Source organism: Mustela putorius, unplaced genomic scaffold (genome assembly GCF_011764305.1).
Source record: "Mustela putorius furo isolate JIRA1106 unplaced genomic scaffold, ASM1176430v1.1 tig00003845_pilon_pilon_pilon, whole genome shotgun sequence".
NCBI lineage: Eukaryota > Metazoa > Chordata > Mammalia > Carnivora > Mustelidae > Mustela > Mustela putorius.
Genome location: NW_025421998.1, coordinates 34,307,522 through 34,321,198, shown reverse-complemented (window position 1 = coordinate 34,321,198; position 13,677 = coordinate 34,307,522). Strand labels below are relative to the sequence as shown.

The window sequence follows — 13,677 nt, the reverse complement described above, 5'->3', positions numbered from 1 at the left end:
GGTGGCTCAGTGGTTTAAGCCTCTGCCTTCGGCTCGGGTCATGATCTCAGGGTCCTGGGATTGAGCCCCACATCGGGCTCTCTGCTCAGTGGGGAGCCTGCTTCCCCCTCTCTCTCTGCCTGCCTCTCTGTCTATTTGTGATCTCTGTCTGTCTATCAAATAAAAAAAAAAAAAGAATACTTTACATGAAAATGTAAGATTTCCTTTAGTATTTTAGACCTTGATTTTGGTAGAAAAATTATAAATCCTATGTTCATAGAAAATGCAAGTAATAAATATCCCTGAAGATCTATCTTAAGGAAAAAAACTATGTTACTATTTTGCAAAGAATCATATTCTGAAGAATTCTTATTTGCCCTCTAAAGTCAAAGCATATTTACTGACACTTAGCATCTTTTTAAAAAAATCTGAACATTGTGCATAATGCACAGTTTTTAAAATTTCTAAAACATCAATACCAGACGACTGTACATCCTGATTTTCATCAATGAAATTAACTACTCTTGTTGTAACATGATCAATATCTCTCAGAGCAAAGTAAGCATGGGGTCTTAGGTTGGTCAGAAGGAAGCAAGCTTATCAGAAGCAAGCAAGTCAGAATTCAAGCAACACTTGAGTACTATTCCAATTTTGCTTTTCTTTTAGAAAGACAGGAGGCAACCGCATTTCCCTGAGGCATCCCACCGGTCACGGTGGAATGGCTGGATGAGAAAGGCCATTCATTCACTGGGGCCTGCGTGCTTGAGAGCTTGCAGTGGTGGATGGTACTGAATACAAGCTACAGATATGAATGGCTGGAGTGGGCCAGGTGTACACAAAGTGGGGTCATACCCATAAGAGGACAGAGGAAGAAATATCATCTACACACACCCATCTCCCATTTTTTTTGTTGACTACTCTAAGTGGGTAAGGACTGCCATTTATTTTTCTGGGCAATTTAGAGGTCACTCTAGCTCGGCCCCTCTGAAGGAAGGAAATGGCTGTTCTCCACAAATGCTCTGTGTAGATCTTCCAGATGTTCCTGTGACTTCAAAGGTAGGGTTAGAAATTCAACTGCTTTATAAAGAACTGTCTCCTAAGATGGTTACCTGCTTGGACAAACCTTCTTGAGCAATCATGAGAGAATGTGTTTGGTCATTTAATTAAGGTAGGAACTGTATACTATATGTGGTACCTGGTGTATGAAAGCACTTAATTAAATTGTTAGACGGATGACCAGTGAAAGGGGAAAGGTGAAGGGGAAAGGTGAAGGGAAAGGTGAAGGGAACAAGAGTGAAGGAACAGGCACAGAATGTTCCCAACAGAGGGCATGCCTCCCAGAGGAGACTCCAGACATTAAGAACTGATTCTTCAAATGGCCAAATGCAAAGCCTTGTGTTAGACGAAAATAGTTATCCCAGTGCTCTTCTAAGAATGAATTTAATCAAAATAAATTGCCAAATCTTCCAAACAAACCACTTCAGAGTTTAAAGTACTCACTTCATGAGTTCCTCACAATAAGTTGTCTACTGGATCTACTGACAACATTTTTATTATAAAAAGGTTTTTTTCCTTCTTTTTTTATTTTTATAATTGATGATGTCTAAAATGAAACATGTTGTAACAGTAAAAACTGAGGCAATAATACCAAATTCCCCACAGACAAAATTCTGTTATGACAAATTAATTTTTTTAAAATCAAACCAGTCCCGGTTACCTTTTTCCCAGCATCATGCTTGAAATATGATCTCCACAACTAATGAGAGTGACTCAATCACTCTGCTTTCCAACTTTCAATGATTTATTAACACGTTGGCTTGCAATAAAAGATCTCTGAATAACTTGAGAAACCCAGAACTTCAGATTTCATCAAATTTCGAAACCAATAAATAAAATTATTTCAATGAGATCAGATGAGGGAACAGAAATTAAATAAATAGATCACATATATTTCAAGTGATACACATACTTCGCTTTCCAACAAGGCTTAGGAGAACAACAGATAAACTGAAAAAATCTGAAAGATCAATTTTATCTAGCTCCAAGTTTGTCACTGGCATTATTTAGATTAGAATCAGTCATAACACTGTACTTAGATGCTATTTTGTTATTGTGAAAACATTTCTTGGAATTCAGTTATGAGAAGATTAAGCATAATGAATTTTAGGATTTAGAATTCTCAAGCAATGCCACGTTGCTCTAAGAACCCAAACTCATATATAACAGCATCGGCTTAAGGTGAACATGGAGGCTGGTGCCCAGTTAGGGCTTACCGACTATTTAATGGTTAAATGAATGGATGCATGGATACTTGGATGAGCAAATGAAAAATGTCAAGACAAGCTTATTTGGAGAATTTGAAGAATTGAGAGAGAAACTGAGCGAGAAAAGAAAAAGAGAGCAAGAACAAGCACAAACTGTATAAAGACTTACTTATTCCATGCTTGCCTAAGGTTTTTAGAGCTGTACAGGGTAAAGCGTTCTGAAATAAAAAAGAAAAATGATAAGCAACCTTTGTTTCAAGTGTATACATTACAAGTATGTTAAAAAAAAACTCAATTTTTAAAAAAGACAGTGTTTGACTTAGCTATGGTTATGCTGGCCATGGTACACTCACCTTTAGATCAGGCAGTTACAAAGAATAAAACAGGAAGATCGTAACATTTTAAAAACGGAAGCATTGTTTTCTTTTGTTACGGTGATTTATTTCAGAATCCAGTTTCCTAATAATTATTTCTTAGAATAACTAAGTTTTAATCAGGTAGAAAAAAGAAACACAAATTCCAAACCTCCAAACTGTACATCTACTGAAGAACATTGACACATTGGTGAAGTAAGAACTGCTGCCTTCACTATGAAGATATCTCTGATCCAATACAGTAATGGTGGTTCTCCTTTCTTACACTATTTAGTATTTACATTTTCTTTCTTACATTTACTTGGTTTGGCTCAAAGCCAAATTACTAATCTCCTCTAATGTACCTTTATGTTTTTCATTAAGTCATCTTTACTATATTTTAAAAATTAAGATGTTGGTTTTACCAAGTTAAACAATAAAGCAGCACAGATGTTAATAATCTCCTCTCCTGCTCTTTATTTTTGACTCCTGAAGACACAGCAATTGTTAATGTCTAGGGTATGTCTCTTTCCACATATTTCTTTATGTTTACAATACAAACCCATCCATATATACATGTGTAGATACTATATTAATTTTTAAAGACGGATTGCACAATAAACAGTCTGGAATCTTTTTAGTATACAGCAGTCCTTCAAAGCAAGAAAACAGATTTAACAATTGTTTTAAGACTGTATAATATTCCATAGACTACAAGTATCATAGTTATTTAGACTATTTCCTACTGATGACAACTGAGATCATTCCCAGTTCTTTTCCCTTAAAAACAATGCTTCAATAAATATCCTTGCACATCTATCTCTGTATACTAATGCCGTTGTTTCTATTGGACAGATTTTTCCATGTTGAACTGCACATTTTACATTTTAATAGATGCTGATAGATTACTTTTCATTTTCCAGCAATGAAAAAATGATGTTTCTTTATATATGCATCCTTGGAATGCAAGGGTAGTTTAACACATGCAAATCAATAAATGTGATACACCATATTAATAGACTAAAAAACAAAAATCACATGATTATCTTAATAGATGCAGAAAAAGCATTTGACAAAATTTAGCATCCATTCATGATAAAAACCCTTAAAAAATGGGTATAGAAGGAATGTACACAATGCAGAAAAGCATATACATGACAAGCCCACAGCTAATACCATACTCAATTATGAAAGGCAGAAGGCTTTTTCTCTAACATCTAACATAAGACAAGGGTGTCCATTCTCAGCATTCTTTTTTTTTTTTTAAGATTTTATTTATTCATTTGACAGACAGAGATCACAAGTAGGCAGAAAGGCAGGCAGCGAGGAAGGGAAGCAGGCTCCCTGCTGAGCAGACAGCCTGATGGGACCTGGGGGCTCAATCCCAGGACCTTGAGATCATGACCTGAGCCGAAGGCAGAGGCCTTAACCCACTGAGCCACCTAGGCGACGTGACTCTCTCAGCATTCTTATTCAACACCATGCTACTAAAAGTCTGAGCCTGAGCAATCAAGAAAAGAAAAAAAAAAGGAAGAAAGAAAAAAAAAATAAAAGGCATCTGAATTGGAAAGGAAGAGGTAAAACTGTCTCTGTTTGCAGACAACATAATTTTATATACAGAATATCTCCACCAAAATACTATAGTGCCAAATTCAGCCCAGCTGCAGAATACAAAATCAATATATATAAAAGTCAGTTGTGTTTCTCTATGTTAACACTGAATTATGTGAAAAAGAAATAAAGCAAAAATTCCATTTATAAAGCATCAAAAATAATGAAATGCCTAGGAATAAATTTAACCAAGGAGATAAAAAAATCTGTACATTGAAAATTATTAAGACACTGAAGAAAGAAATTGAAGACACAAATAAATGGAATGGAATCCTGTGTTCATGGATTGGAAGAATTAATCTAGTAAAATCTTCATACTACCCAACATCATCTATAGCCCTAATAAAATCCTTACTGAGATTTCAATGGCATTTTTTAAATAAAAATTTTATTTATTTACTTGACACACAGAGACCACAAGTAGGCAGACAGGCAGGCAGAGAGGAGGGAGCAGGCTCCCCGCGGAGCAGAGAGCTTGATCCCGAGACGCTGGGATCATGACCTGAGCCGAAAGCAGGGGCTTAACCCACTGAGCCACCCAGGCACCCCTCAATGGCATTTTTTTGTATTTATACAAACAAGAACAAAACAATCCTAAAATGTGTATGGAACCACAGAAGACCCTAAATGGCCAAAGCAATCTTGAGAAAGAAGAACAAAGCTAGGGGCATTACCTTTCCTGATTTCAAACTATCTTTCAAAAAGTTAGAACAATCTGAACTATCTCGTACTAGCATAAAAACAGACACACAGACTAATAGAACAAAGGTGAAAGCGCAGAATTAAACTCAGGCATGAATGGTCAACTAATGTTTGAAAAGGAAGCCAAAATACTCAATGGAGGAAAAATAATCTCTTCCATATATGGTGGGAAAACAAACAAAAAAATGAAACTGGACTCCTATTTTAAACCAAGAAGAAAAATTAGCTCTGAAAGTATTAAAGACTTAAATGTAAGACCTGAAAGCACAGACAAAAACAGAGGTGGAAAAAGCTTCTTGACACTGGTCTTGGCATGACCATATTCATGGATTTTATGGATACAACACCCAAAGCACAAGCAGTAAAAACGAAAATAAACAAGTGAGACCGCAACAAACTAAAAGTTTCTGCACAGCAAAAGAAACCATCAACCAAATGAAAAGGCAACCTATGGAATGGGAGAAAAATATTTGCAAACCACCTATCTGGTAAGGGGTTAATATCCAAAATATATAAAGAACTCACAAACCTCAATAGCAAAAAAATCAAATAATATAACTAAGAAGTAGGCAAAGGACCTGAACAGACAATTTCCCAACGAAGATATTTAACTGGCCAACAAGTACATGAGAAGGTGCTCAACATCACTAATTATCAGATTAAAACCATCAAAAACACAATGAGATGTCAGCTCACACCTGTCAGAATGGCTAGTATCAAAAAGATAAGATAAGTGCTGGCAAGAATGTGGAGAAAGGGGAATGTTTATACATTATTGGTGGGAATGTAAATTGGTACAGCCACTATGGAAAACAGTAGGAAGGTTTCTCAAAAAATTAAAAATACAACTATCATATGATCCAACAATTCCATAGGAGGATATTTAATTTCTGATGGAAATTAAATCACTAACTTGAAGAGATTTCTGCAGCCTTACGTTCACCTCGACAATACTTACAATAGTCAAGATATGGGAACAACCAGTGTCCACTGATGGATGAAATGAATGAAAAAAATGTAGTGTGTATATGTAAGGGACAGTATTTAGCCATAAAAAATAAGGAAATCCTGATATTTGCAACAATGTGGGCATTGTGTCCATTGAGGGCATTATGCTAAGTGAAATAAGTCAAAGAAAGATAAACACTGTATGATCTCACTTGTATGTGGAATCTAAAAAACCCTGAACTCAACAAAAGCAGGGAACAGATTAATGGTTGCCAGGGGCAGGGGATGGGGAGGTAGAGAAATGGATGAAAAGCAATCACAGGATATAAATTTCTAGTTATAAAATGGATCAATTCTGGGGAGGTAATGTAAAGCATAGTGACTTTAGTTAACAATATTACCCTGTATATTTGAAAGTTGCTAAGAGAGTAGATCTTCAAAGCTCTCACCACAGACACACAAAAATTGTTATCACATGATGTGATGCATATGTTAACTAAACTTACTGTGGTATCATTTTGTTATGTGTGTGTGTATATATATATATATATATAGAGACATAGACATATATAAAATCACTCTGTTGTGCACCTTACACTTATACACTGTTGTATGTTTATTCTATCTCAATAAAGGTGGGCAAAAAAAAAAGTGTTCTAGCAAAATAAAACAAGGAGATATAATGTAGACAGACCAGTATGAGAGGAACACTTTAGGTTAAGTGATGAGGAAAGGTGAGTTTCAAACAAAACAGTCAGTCAACAAAATAAAAGTTCCCACTGGAAATCTGGTTGGAGTGTCATTAAAATATCTACTTATCTGAAAATAATGATGTAAAATCTTTGTACATAACCTTTTGGTTTACCTTTCCATTCAGAAAGGTTTTGTGTGTATGTCCTCCAATAAAATTAAATGGCATCTTGATTCCTTTTAAAATTTTCATACTTAAAGGCTTAAGTATTGCTTAATATTGGTTGGTGTCTCTTTTCAGTGTTGTCTGCTTTTAAGGAAAAGCTTTTAAAGGAGAGAATCTAAATGACTGGTATTGCCTTTGTTATGGTATATTTCCTGTGGAAGAATACCATTAAATAAGAAGAACAAAAAGAAATTTAAGAACCTGCTCAACTTCCCATTTCTAAACATAGTCTTTATCCAAACAGAATGACTGGAAATACTGTGCAATGATTCATTGGTTCAACTACTATCTATTGAGCAACTACTATGTGCCAGGGGTCCTTCCTGGTGGCTGAGGCTACACAGAAGGTATCACACAGAAACCCTTCATGCAGGCAGGGAGCTCATATTCCAGTAGAATGTGCAAGGCTGAAGTGAGCCTGAAGGACAGGGTGGCTGGAGCATACAGAAAGCCCAGGAGAGAGAAGTGGAGGCTGAGACAGAGAAGGGACACAGGGCAGAAGACGGGCTCATATGGAGCCCCTTTGGCCTGTAACTCACCATCCATACATTTGCCTTTGAGAACACACTATCAGGAGCAAGGACAGAACTGGAGATCAAGAAAAGTTTTTTACAACTGTACAAGAGGGAGACAATATACTCTGGGCCCTAGAAACAGTGACTGCAGTGAGAGGGGGTCAGTCCGTCCGCAGCTTGTTAAAAGGCAGAGCAATAGATTTACTGATGGATTGGATATAGGCTATGACAGAAAGGTAGGCATTAAGATGAGGAAGAGAGGGTTTACGGATCTCTAATTTCCAAGTTCCAAAGATTGAGAATTTCATACTCAACTCAGCTGTCATGCCAAGAATACATGAATCTTTCCAGGATGATTCAGAAAGTACTGAAGGTTTTCATGGAGCTTCTGAGTCACCATTCAAGCTGGGATAATTGTTAAAATATTTAAGAACCTGCCAGGCATGGATTCTGACCCATCAGCGCAGAAACTAGTCATTATGCTCTAATGGCATGCATTTGCCAAAGATCAGACCTGATTCCAAATAGCCATTGTTTTAAAGCTATGGGTCAAAGTGCTCACCAACAATTATGAATTAAAAGCCTCAAAAAAACATGGAATGTCTCAGTTTACTCTCTACTAGACTGCATTATAAAGTCACAACGTAATTCGGCCAGTTGGTGTAGAGTAGAAACTTAAAGGCATATTCTAGGTTTGAGGATTCACTGACAAAGAAAGGAGAAATGGCGAGAACAGTTCTATTTATAAAGGTCTTTAAAAGAATTATTATCTCAAGTCTGGTATTAAAAAAGCAAGATATATTTTTAAAAATTAATTACATCAAGTGTTCTTGTAAAGCAAATTTGATCTCCTTAACTTTGTACTCCCCACAAAGCAATTTTAATAATTTGCTATGATTTCAGGAGGAACAAGAATTCCATTACAGATAAAATGAATACAATCTTGCATTTACAAGTAAATTATTATTCTTGGCAATTAATGGCTGCACATAAATATAAGTTCTAAGAACTGCCTCTATTTAGAGTTTGACAGGATATGCTAATAGAATTTTTTTTCCCCAGAAATACAATATGTCCAATTTAGCTGTGCATAAAAGCCCAAACTGAAACACGCCATATGAAAGTTAGAAAAAATAAGGAAGAATGAGGTCTCCCTGTGTTTACCTTCCATCACTACTCATGTAAACTCTGAATTCTTTTGGCAAATGTGACCTAAGCACCTGCCAGGGTGCCAGAAGCTGCACTGGACACGAAGTGGTAAAAGTCCCAGTTATAGTTCAGTGGCACCGAAATGTAAATACAGAATTACAAATACAGGGTGAAGAGTGCTGCCAGTGTGGATACGGACACCATCCCTTGGGAGCCTGGAGGCAGAGCCACTAAGTGCATCTGTTTCTTTTCCAAATGAAGACAGGATAAACTCAAATATCTGAAGCCAGCCCCAGTAAAACACAGGCACTGCTCTCTTGTATCCAGCATCCTTCAGATCTTAACTGCCAGGTACACAATTTCAAATGGAGGAGGCGCTACTATTTTATTTTTTTGCCAGGAACATGCATTACATTTATAACTCCATGAAAAAGTTATATTTTAAAAAAGCGATTTCCACTATGAATAAAAGTGATGTTCCATTAGAACAAACACGATATAATTCAGCACACAAGTTTGAAAAACAAAAAGGTGCTGGAATCCAGGGCTCTGAACCCATAACAGTTATCTTTAATAAAATATTCAAGGACCTATGAATGACTTTATCAGATTATTCAAGTTATTTGCATATGAGTATTTTACACTGTTATGCTTTAGTTAAGTTTACTCTGTCAGTGACTACCTGAATGTCAGCTTTCTCTTTCCAATTATGTTTAAACTAGAAGTTTAGAATGTTGTGATGTAAAGAACTGGCGAAACTCTGAGCATAACTGAGGCGTGCAATTAATTTAAACCTGCAGGCTGATTTTCACCTTCTCTTCTTGCAGGGACATTGCAGAGGACGATCACACGCAGCGGGAGGCCGGGGAGGAGGGCCAGCACAGAAGAAATCACTCGCTCTGCCACGGGAGGGGGTGGGAGGACAGAGAACTGGGAAGGTTTTCCCTCAAACTGCCCTGCTTGTGTGCTGCGGGTCACTGAAATACCGCAGGAAAACAAGCGGAGAACAATGGTACACGTTCTAGGGACTCAGCTTAAAAAACCTATAACCGCAGTGGCTTCGGGCATTAGGAAAGCAGACTGGAACCCACAGGAAGAGAAAACCTAAACTGGAAGGTACTCATTCGCTTATAGGGAAGACCTGGATCCATCAGGAAAATAGCTTTAATTTGTATTCCCCTCATTTCCTTCTCACCCTTTTTTTTTTTTTTTTTTTTTTTTTTTTTTTTTTGGCTTGTATCTTACAGGACACTGCTATGGTTTCTAACTTCAATAACAGGAAAACATATGAGTAAACAGTTACATCAATCAACAAATTAGAAACCCCAAATATGTTCGAAGGACTTGAGAGGTGAAATCAGGATTTGTAAGCTATCGCTTTTCTTTCTTTTTTGGGAGAGGTGGCAACAGAGATGAGAACTTACAAGTCTAAGACTTTGGCATACCTCTTGTAAACAGATTTAATATCATCCAACATAAATAATATCACCAAACAAGTGTTTCATAAGTCAATAAATCAGTATAAAAATGAGCATGTCCAAAATGCCACAGGAAATGTTGGATGTGCTTGATAATTAACTCCTCTCAACAATATATTCAAACGTTCACAATTAAAAATTTTGTTTTATATTTTAAAATACATTTAGTCTTTCTTACTGAGCTTGTAAGAAAAGTAGTAAGAATTTCAGCAAAGAGCTGTGGTCATTGTATCACCTGGCAGGGGTGGTGAACCTGAGGCCCTTCTCAGGATTGTTTCAGTGAAGCAGAAGGGCTCTGGTCCTTTAGAAAGTCAACAACAAACATAGTTATGGATCGTGCTAGTGAGATTTCAAACAATCACTCTTATTCCTTAAGTAATGTATAATATTCTTAAATCCTTTAGGATAGGAGACATGAGTATTCCTTCATTCTCTCGTTTGTTCTACAAATATTTATTATGTGCCTACTGTTTGCTAGGCCCTGTTCTAGGCCCTGTGGATATACAGCAGTGCACAAAACATATATGGTCATAAGCAGCCTACAATAAATCACAGCACCAATACTAATGGATTATCAATAGAAGAAAACTCTATTGACAAGTATGCAGAAGAATTTTTATGCAACTTTCACTGTTATTATTAGGAAAGCCAAGCCAGCAGTGAACACTTCAGTTGATAGTCTGATTGAGACAGATAAGCTGGATTTAAACTATTTATAGTTTTTTTTAGAAGATTTTATTTATTTATTTGATAGAGATCACAAGTAGGCAGAGAGGCAGGCAGAGAGAGAGGAGGAAGCAGGTTCCCCGCTGAGCAGAGAGCCCAATGCAGGGCTTGATCCCAGGACCCTGGGATCATGACCTGAGCTGAATGTAGAGGCTTCAACCCACTGAGCCACCCAGGCACCCCTATTTATAGTTTTTAAAACAGAAGTAAAGCAGAATTCCTATACAGAAGAGGAGAGTTTACCCCAGATGGAGAGGGCTAAACTTGTTCCAAAATATGGGGATGTTAGATCTCTCAACTCCAAAAAAGCAGAGTGACCTAAACAGATATTTTAATTTTTATTTTTTAAAAGAGGTTATTTATTTATTTGATAGAGAGAGGGAGAGAGAGAGTGAGCATGAACAGGAGAACATCAGGCAGAAGGAAAGGGAGTGGGAGAGGGAGAAGCAGACTCCCCTCTGAGCAGGAAGCCTGACGTGGGACTCGGTCCCAGGACCCTGGAATCATGACCCAAGCTGAAGGCAGATGCTTAACGACTAAGCCACCCAGGTGCCCCCTAAACAGGCATTTTGGAAATGATACATAAATAAAACACATGTTCACACACCTGCAAGTCACAGCTTTAACATACTTGATAGCCCCAAAATACATAATGACTGAGATCTGGCACACCTTGAATGTTATCCATGAGGCTCTGGCATGACACATTCATGCTGAACAGAACTGCACTGTCCTGATGCTGTCCCCGATGGCCACCTCAAAATGCTTGGCAGCCACCTTCAGATGGTGCATGCAGGAGACGGAAGTAACGTGACCTACTCCAGCTGTGGCAAATCATCTTTTAATTCCCAAACGTGGTTGTTTTAAAATGAGTAATCTCTTAGCAACTTCTAGAAACAAACACTCTCCTACTTCATTAAATATTTTTACTTCTGATGGCTTGGCTTTTCGGACATGTGTACAACTGAGGCTTTGTGAATGCGCAGTCCTCAAATTGGATAGTTTGAGTTTTTCAAACTATCCAATTTAAAAGTCAAGGAAGGTTTCTCTTCCCCAGAAGATGTCTTTCTCTAGGAAAGTTCAACCACAGGCATTCTTGCAAGTTTAAAGTGTACTGTTCACAAATCATGTCTTCACAGTGCCCAGAAAACAAAGGAGAGGAAAGATTCTGTGTCTCATTCTCCATGTGCCCCCACCCACCCTTCATCTAGACTTCCCTAAGCGAGAAAGAGATCAGGAAGGGGGAGCTCAGCACCTTCAGGGGCAGTGTGAACAATCAGGGGGTCTAAGAACTTCTTTTTACAGGAGTAAACTGAGGTTGGAAAGGTTGAGTCGCCTGAGGCCATGATGCAGGCTACTGGGACAGGCTGAGAGAGGACTCTGCTCCTAGTCTACCGTCCCTTCCCAAAGAGCTGGGCTACCCAAGCCTCCTATTAGATATTTAGCAAACATTTTCTGTATGTTAAGTAGTTTGAAAATATGCACTCACTTTAGTCCTCATGACAACACTGTGGGCGAGGGGCTATGGTCATCTCTACCTTATACCTTACACACAGAGAAACTGAGGTAGTGAGACACTGGGCACCTTGATGGTGTTATATAGCTCCCATGTGGCAGAGCCGGATTTGAACCCAGCTAGAGGTGGAGTCCATGCTCTTCGTCACTATACCAGGACACCCCTCTGTGTCTCCACTGGCAAAGACTTGAAGTTGGACCTCAACCATATACTAAGCCTGCAGCAGCACAACAGAGCACAAAGGTCCTTTAGCCATCAATATAAAACAGCATGCTTCCAACGAGCTGACATTCTGGAACAGGCAGAACTACAAAGACAGTAGAAAGACAGCCCTGAGAAATCCTCTGTGCTGGAAGGGAGGAGTGGGCAGAGCACAGAGGATTTCTCAGGGCTGTGAAATTACTTTGTATGATACTGTAAAGGTGAATACATGAAATTATACATTGGTCCACACCCACACTATACATTTGCTCACCAGGAGTAAACTCTAATGAACTCTCGGTTATAATGATGGGGCAATGTAGGATCAGCAATTCTAAGAGACGGCCCGTTCTCGTGAGGCATGTTGATACCGGGGAGGCTGGGACTGTGTGCACACACAGGGTATGTATGGGCAATTTCTGTGTCTTCCCTCAGTTTTGCTGTAAAGCTAAAAGAGCTCTTTAAAAAAGCATGCACACAAACGTACTCTTTTCACTCCCAACGCACTTTCCGTAGGCAGTCAGTGCCTTAACCTTTTGTCTAGGAAAACGAATCTGTCTTGTGTTTACAGGAAGTGCCAGACCATGTCTTCCCAGTTCTAGTAACCTTGGACATAATACTTAAAAAAAAAAAAAAATCTCTTTTGGTGCCTCCACTCCCCTATATGGGAGTAACAGCAGTACTTTACCTCAGTTACTGTGAGCATTCCATCAGGAAATGCACCTCAAGAGCTGGTAAGAGTGTCTGATGCACAGGAAACATTTAATAACTGCTAGCTATGACTACTATTATCACAACTACTATTGATATGCTTGAAAAACCGACCATCTCGTACGGTAAAGTTCTACATCTACGAGGCAGACATACTGTACGTGGGAAAGCAGTGTTACTCTAGGAAGAGTAAATACTCAAGCTATCCTCAAGTACCCCTTCTGAGGCAATAAAGAAATGACAAAAATCACAGACATTTCAATACTTTTCTAACTCCTTATAGGTAAGTCTGTGATTTTAATGCACTCATGGAGGGCAAGGATGAGCACTGAGAGAATAGCAATTGTTCTTTTTAGCAGTCAGGAGATTATTAGTTGGGTTTACCAAGCTGGCTGTAGAGGTGAAAGCACTATGTAGCTACACCATGGTGTCCTTCCTTAATAATCTCCATTGCAAACATTATTGTCTGGTAGCTAAAAAAACATTCTGACAGCACTGTATCGAGGACAAGCACAAGTGAAGGAACTTTCATCTGATCTTAAAACTGAGCCAATCATTAGTAGTCAGTTTATCTTACTTGAGTATCTGGGTGTAAAATATTCTTTGCA

General features: G+C 38.2%; 1 protein-coding gene across 4 annotated transcripts in view; it reads right to left on the bottom strand.

The window, feature by feature from the left end:
- CDK14 (cyclin dependent kinase 14) overlaps positions 1-13,677 on the bottom strand; it is a 599,713-nt gene that overhangs the window by 153,049 nt on the left and 432,987 nt on the right. For all 4 annotated transcript variants that reach the window (XM_045062692.1, XM_045062689.1, XM_045062690.1 and 1 more), the window contains one exon: positions 2,413-2,461. In XM_045062692.1, coding sequence (XP_044918627.1) covers positions 2,413-2,461 — 49 coding nt within the window. The remainder of the gene's footprint in view (positions 1-2,412; positions 2,462-13,677) is intronic.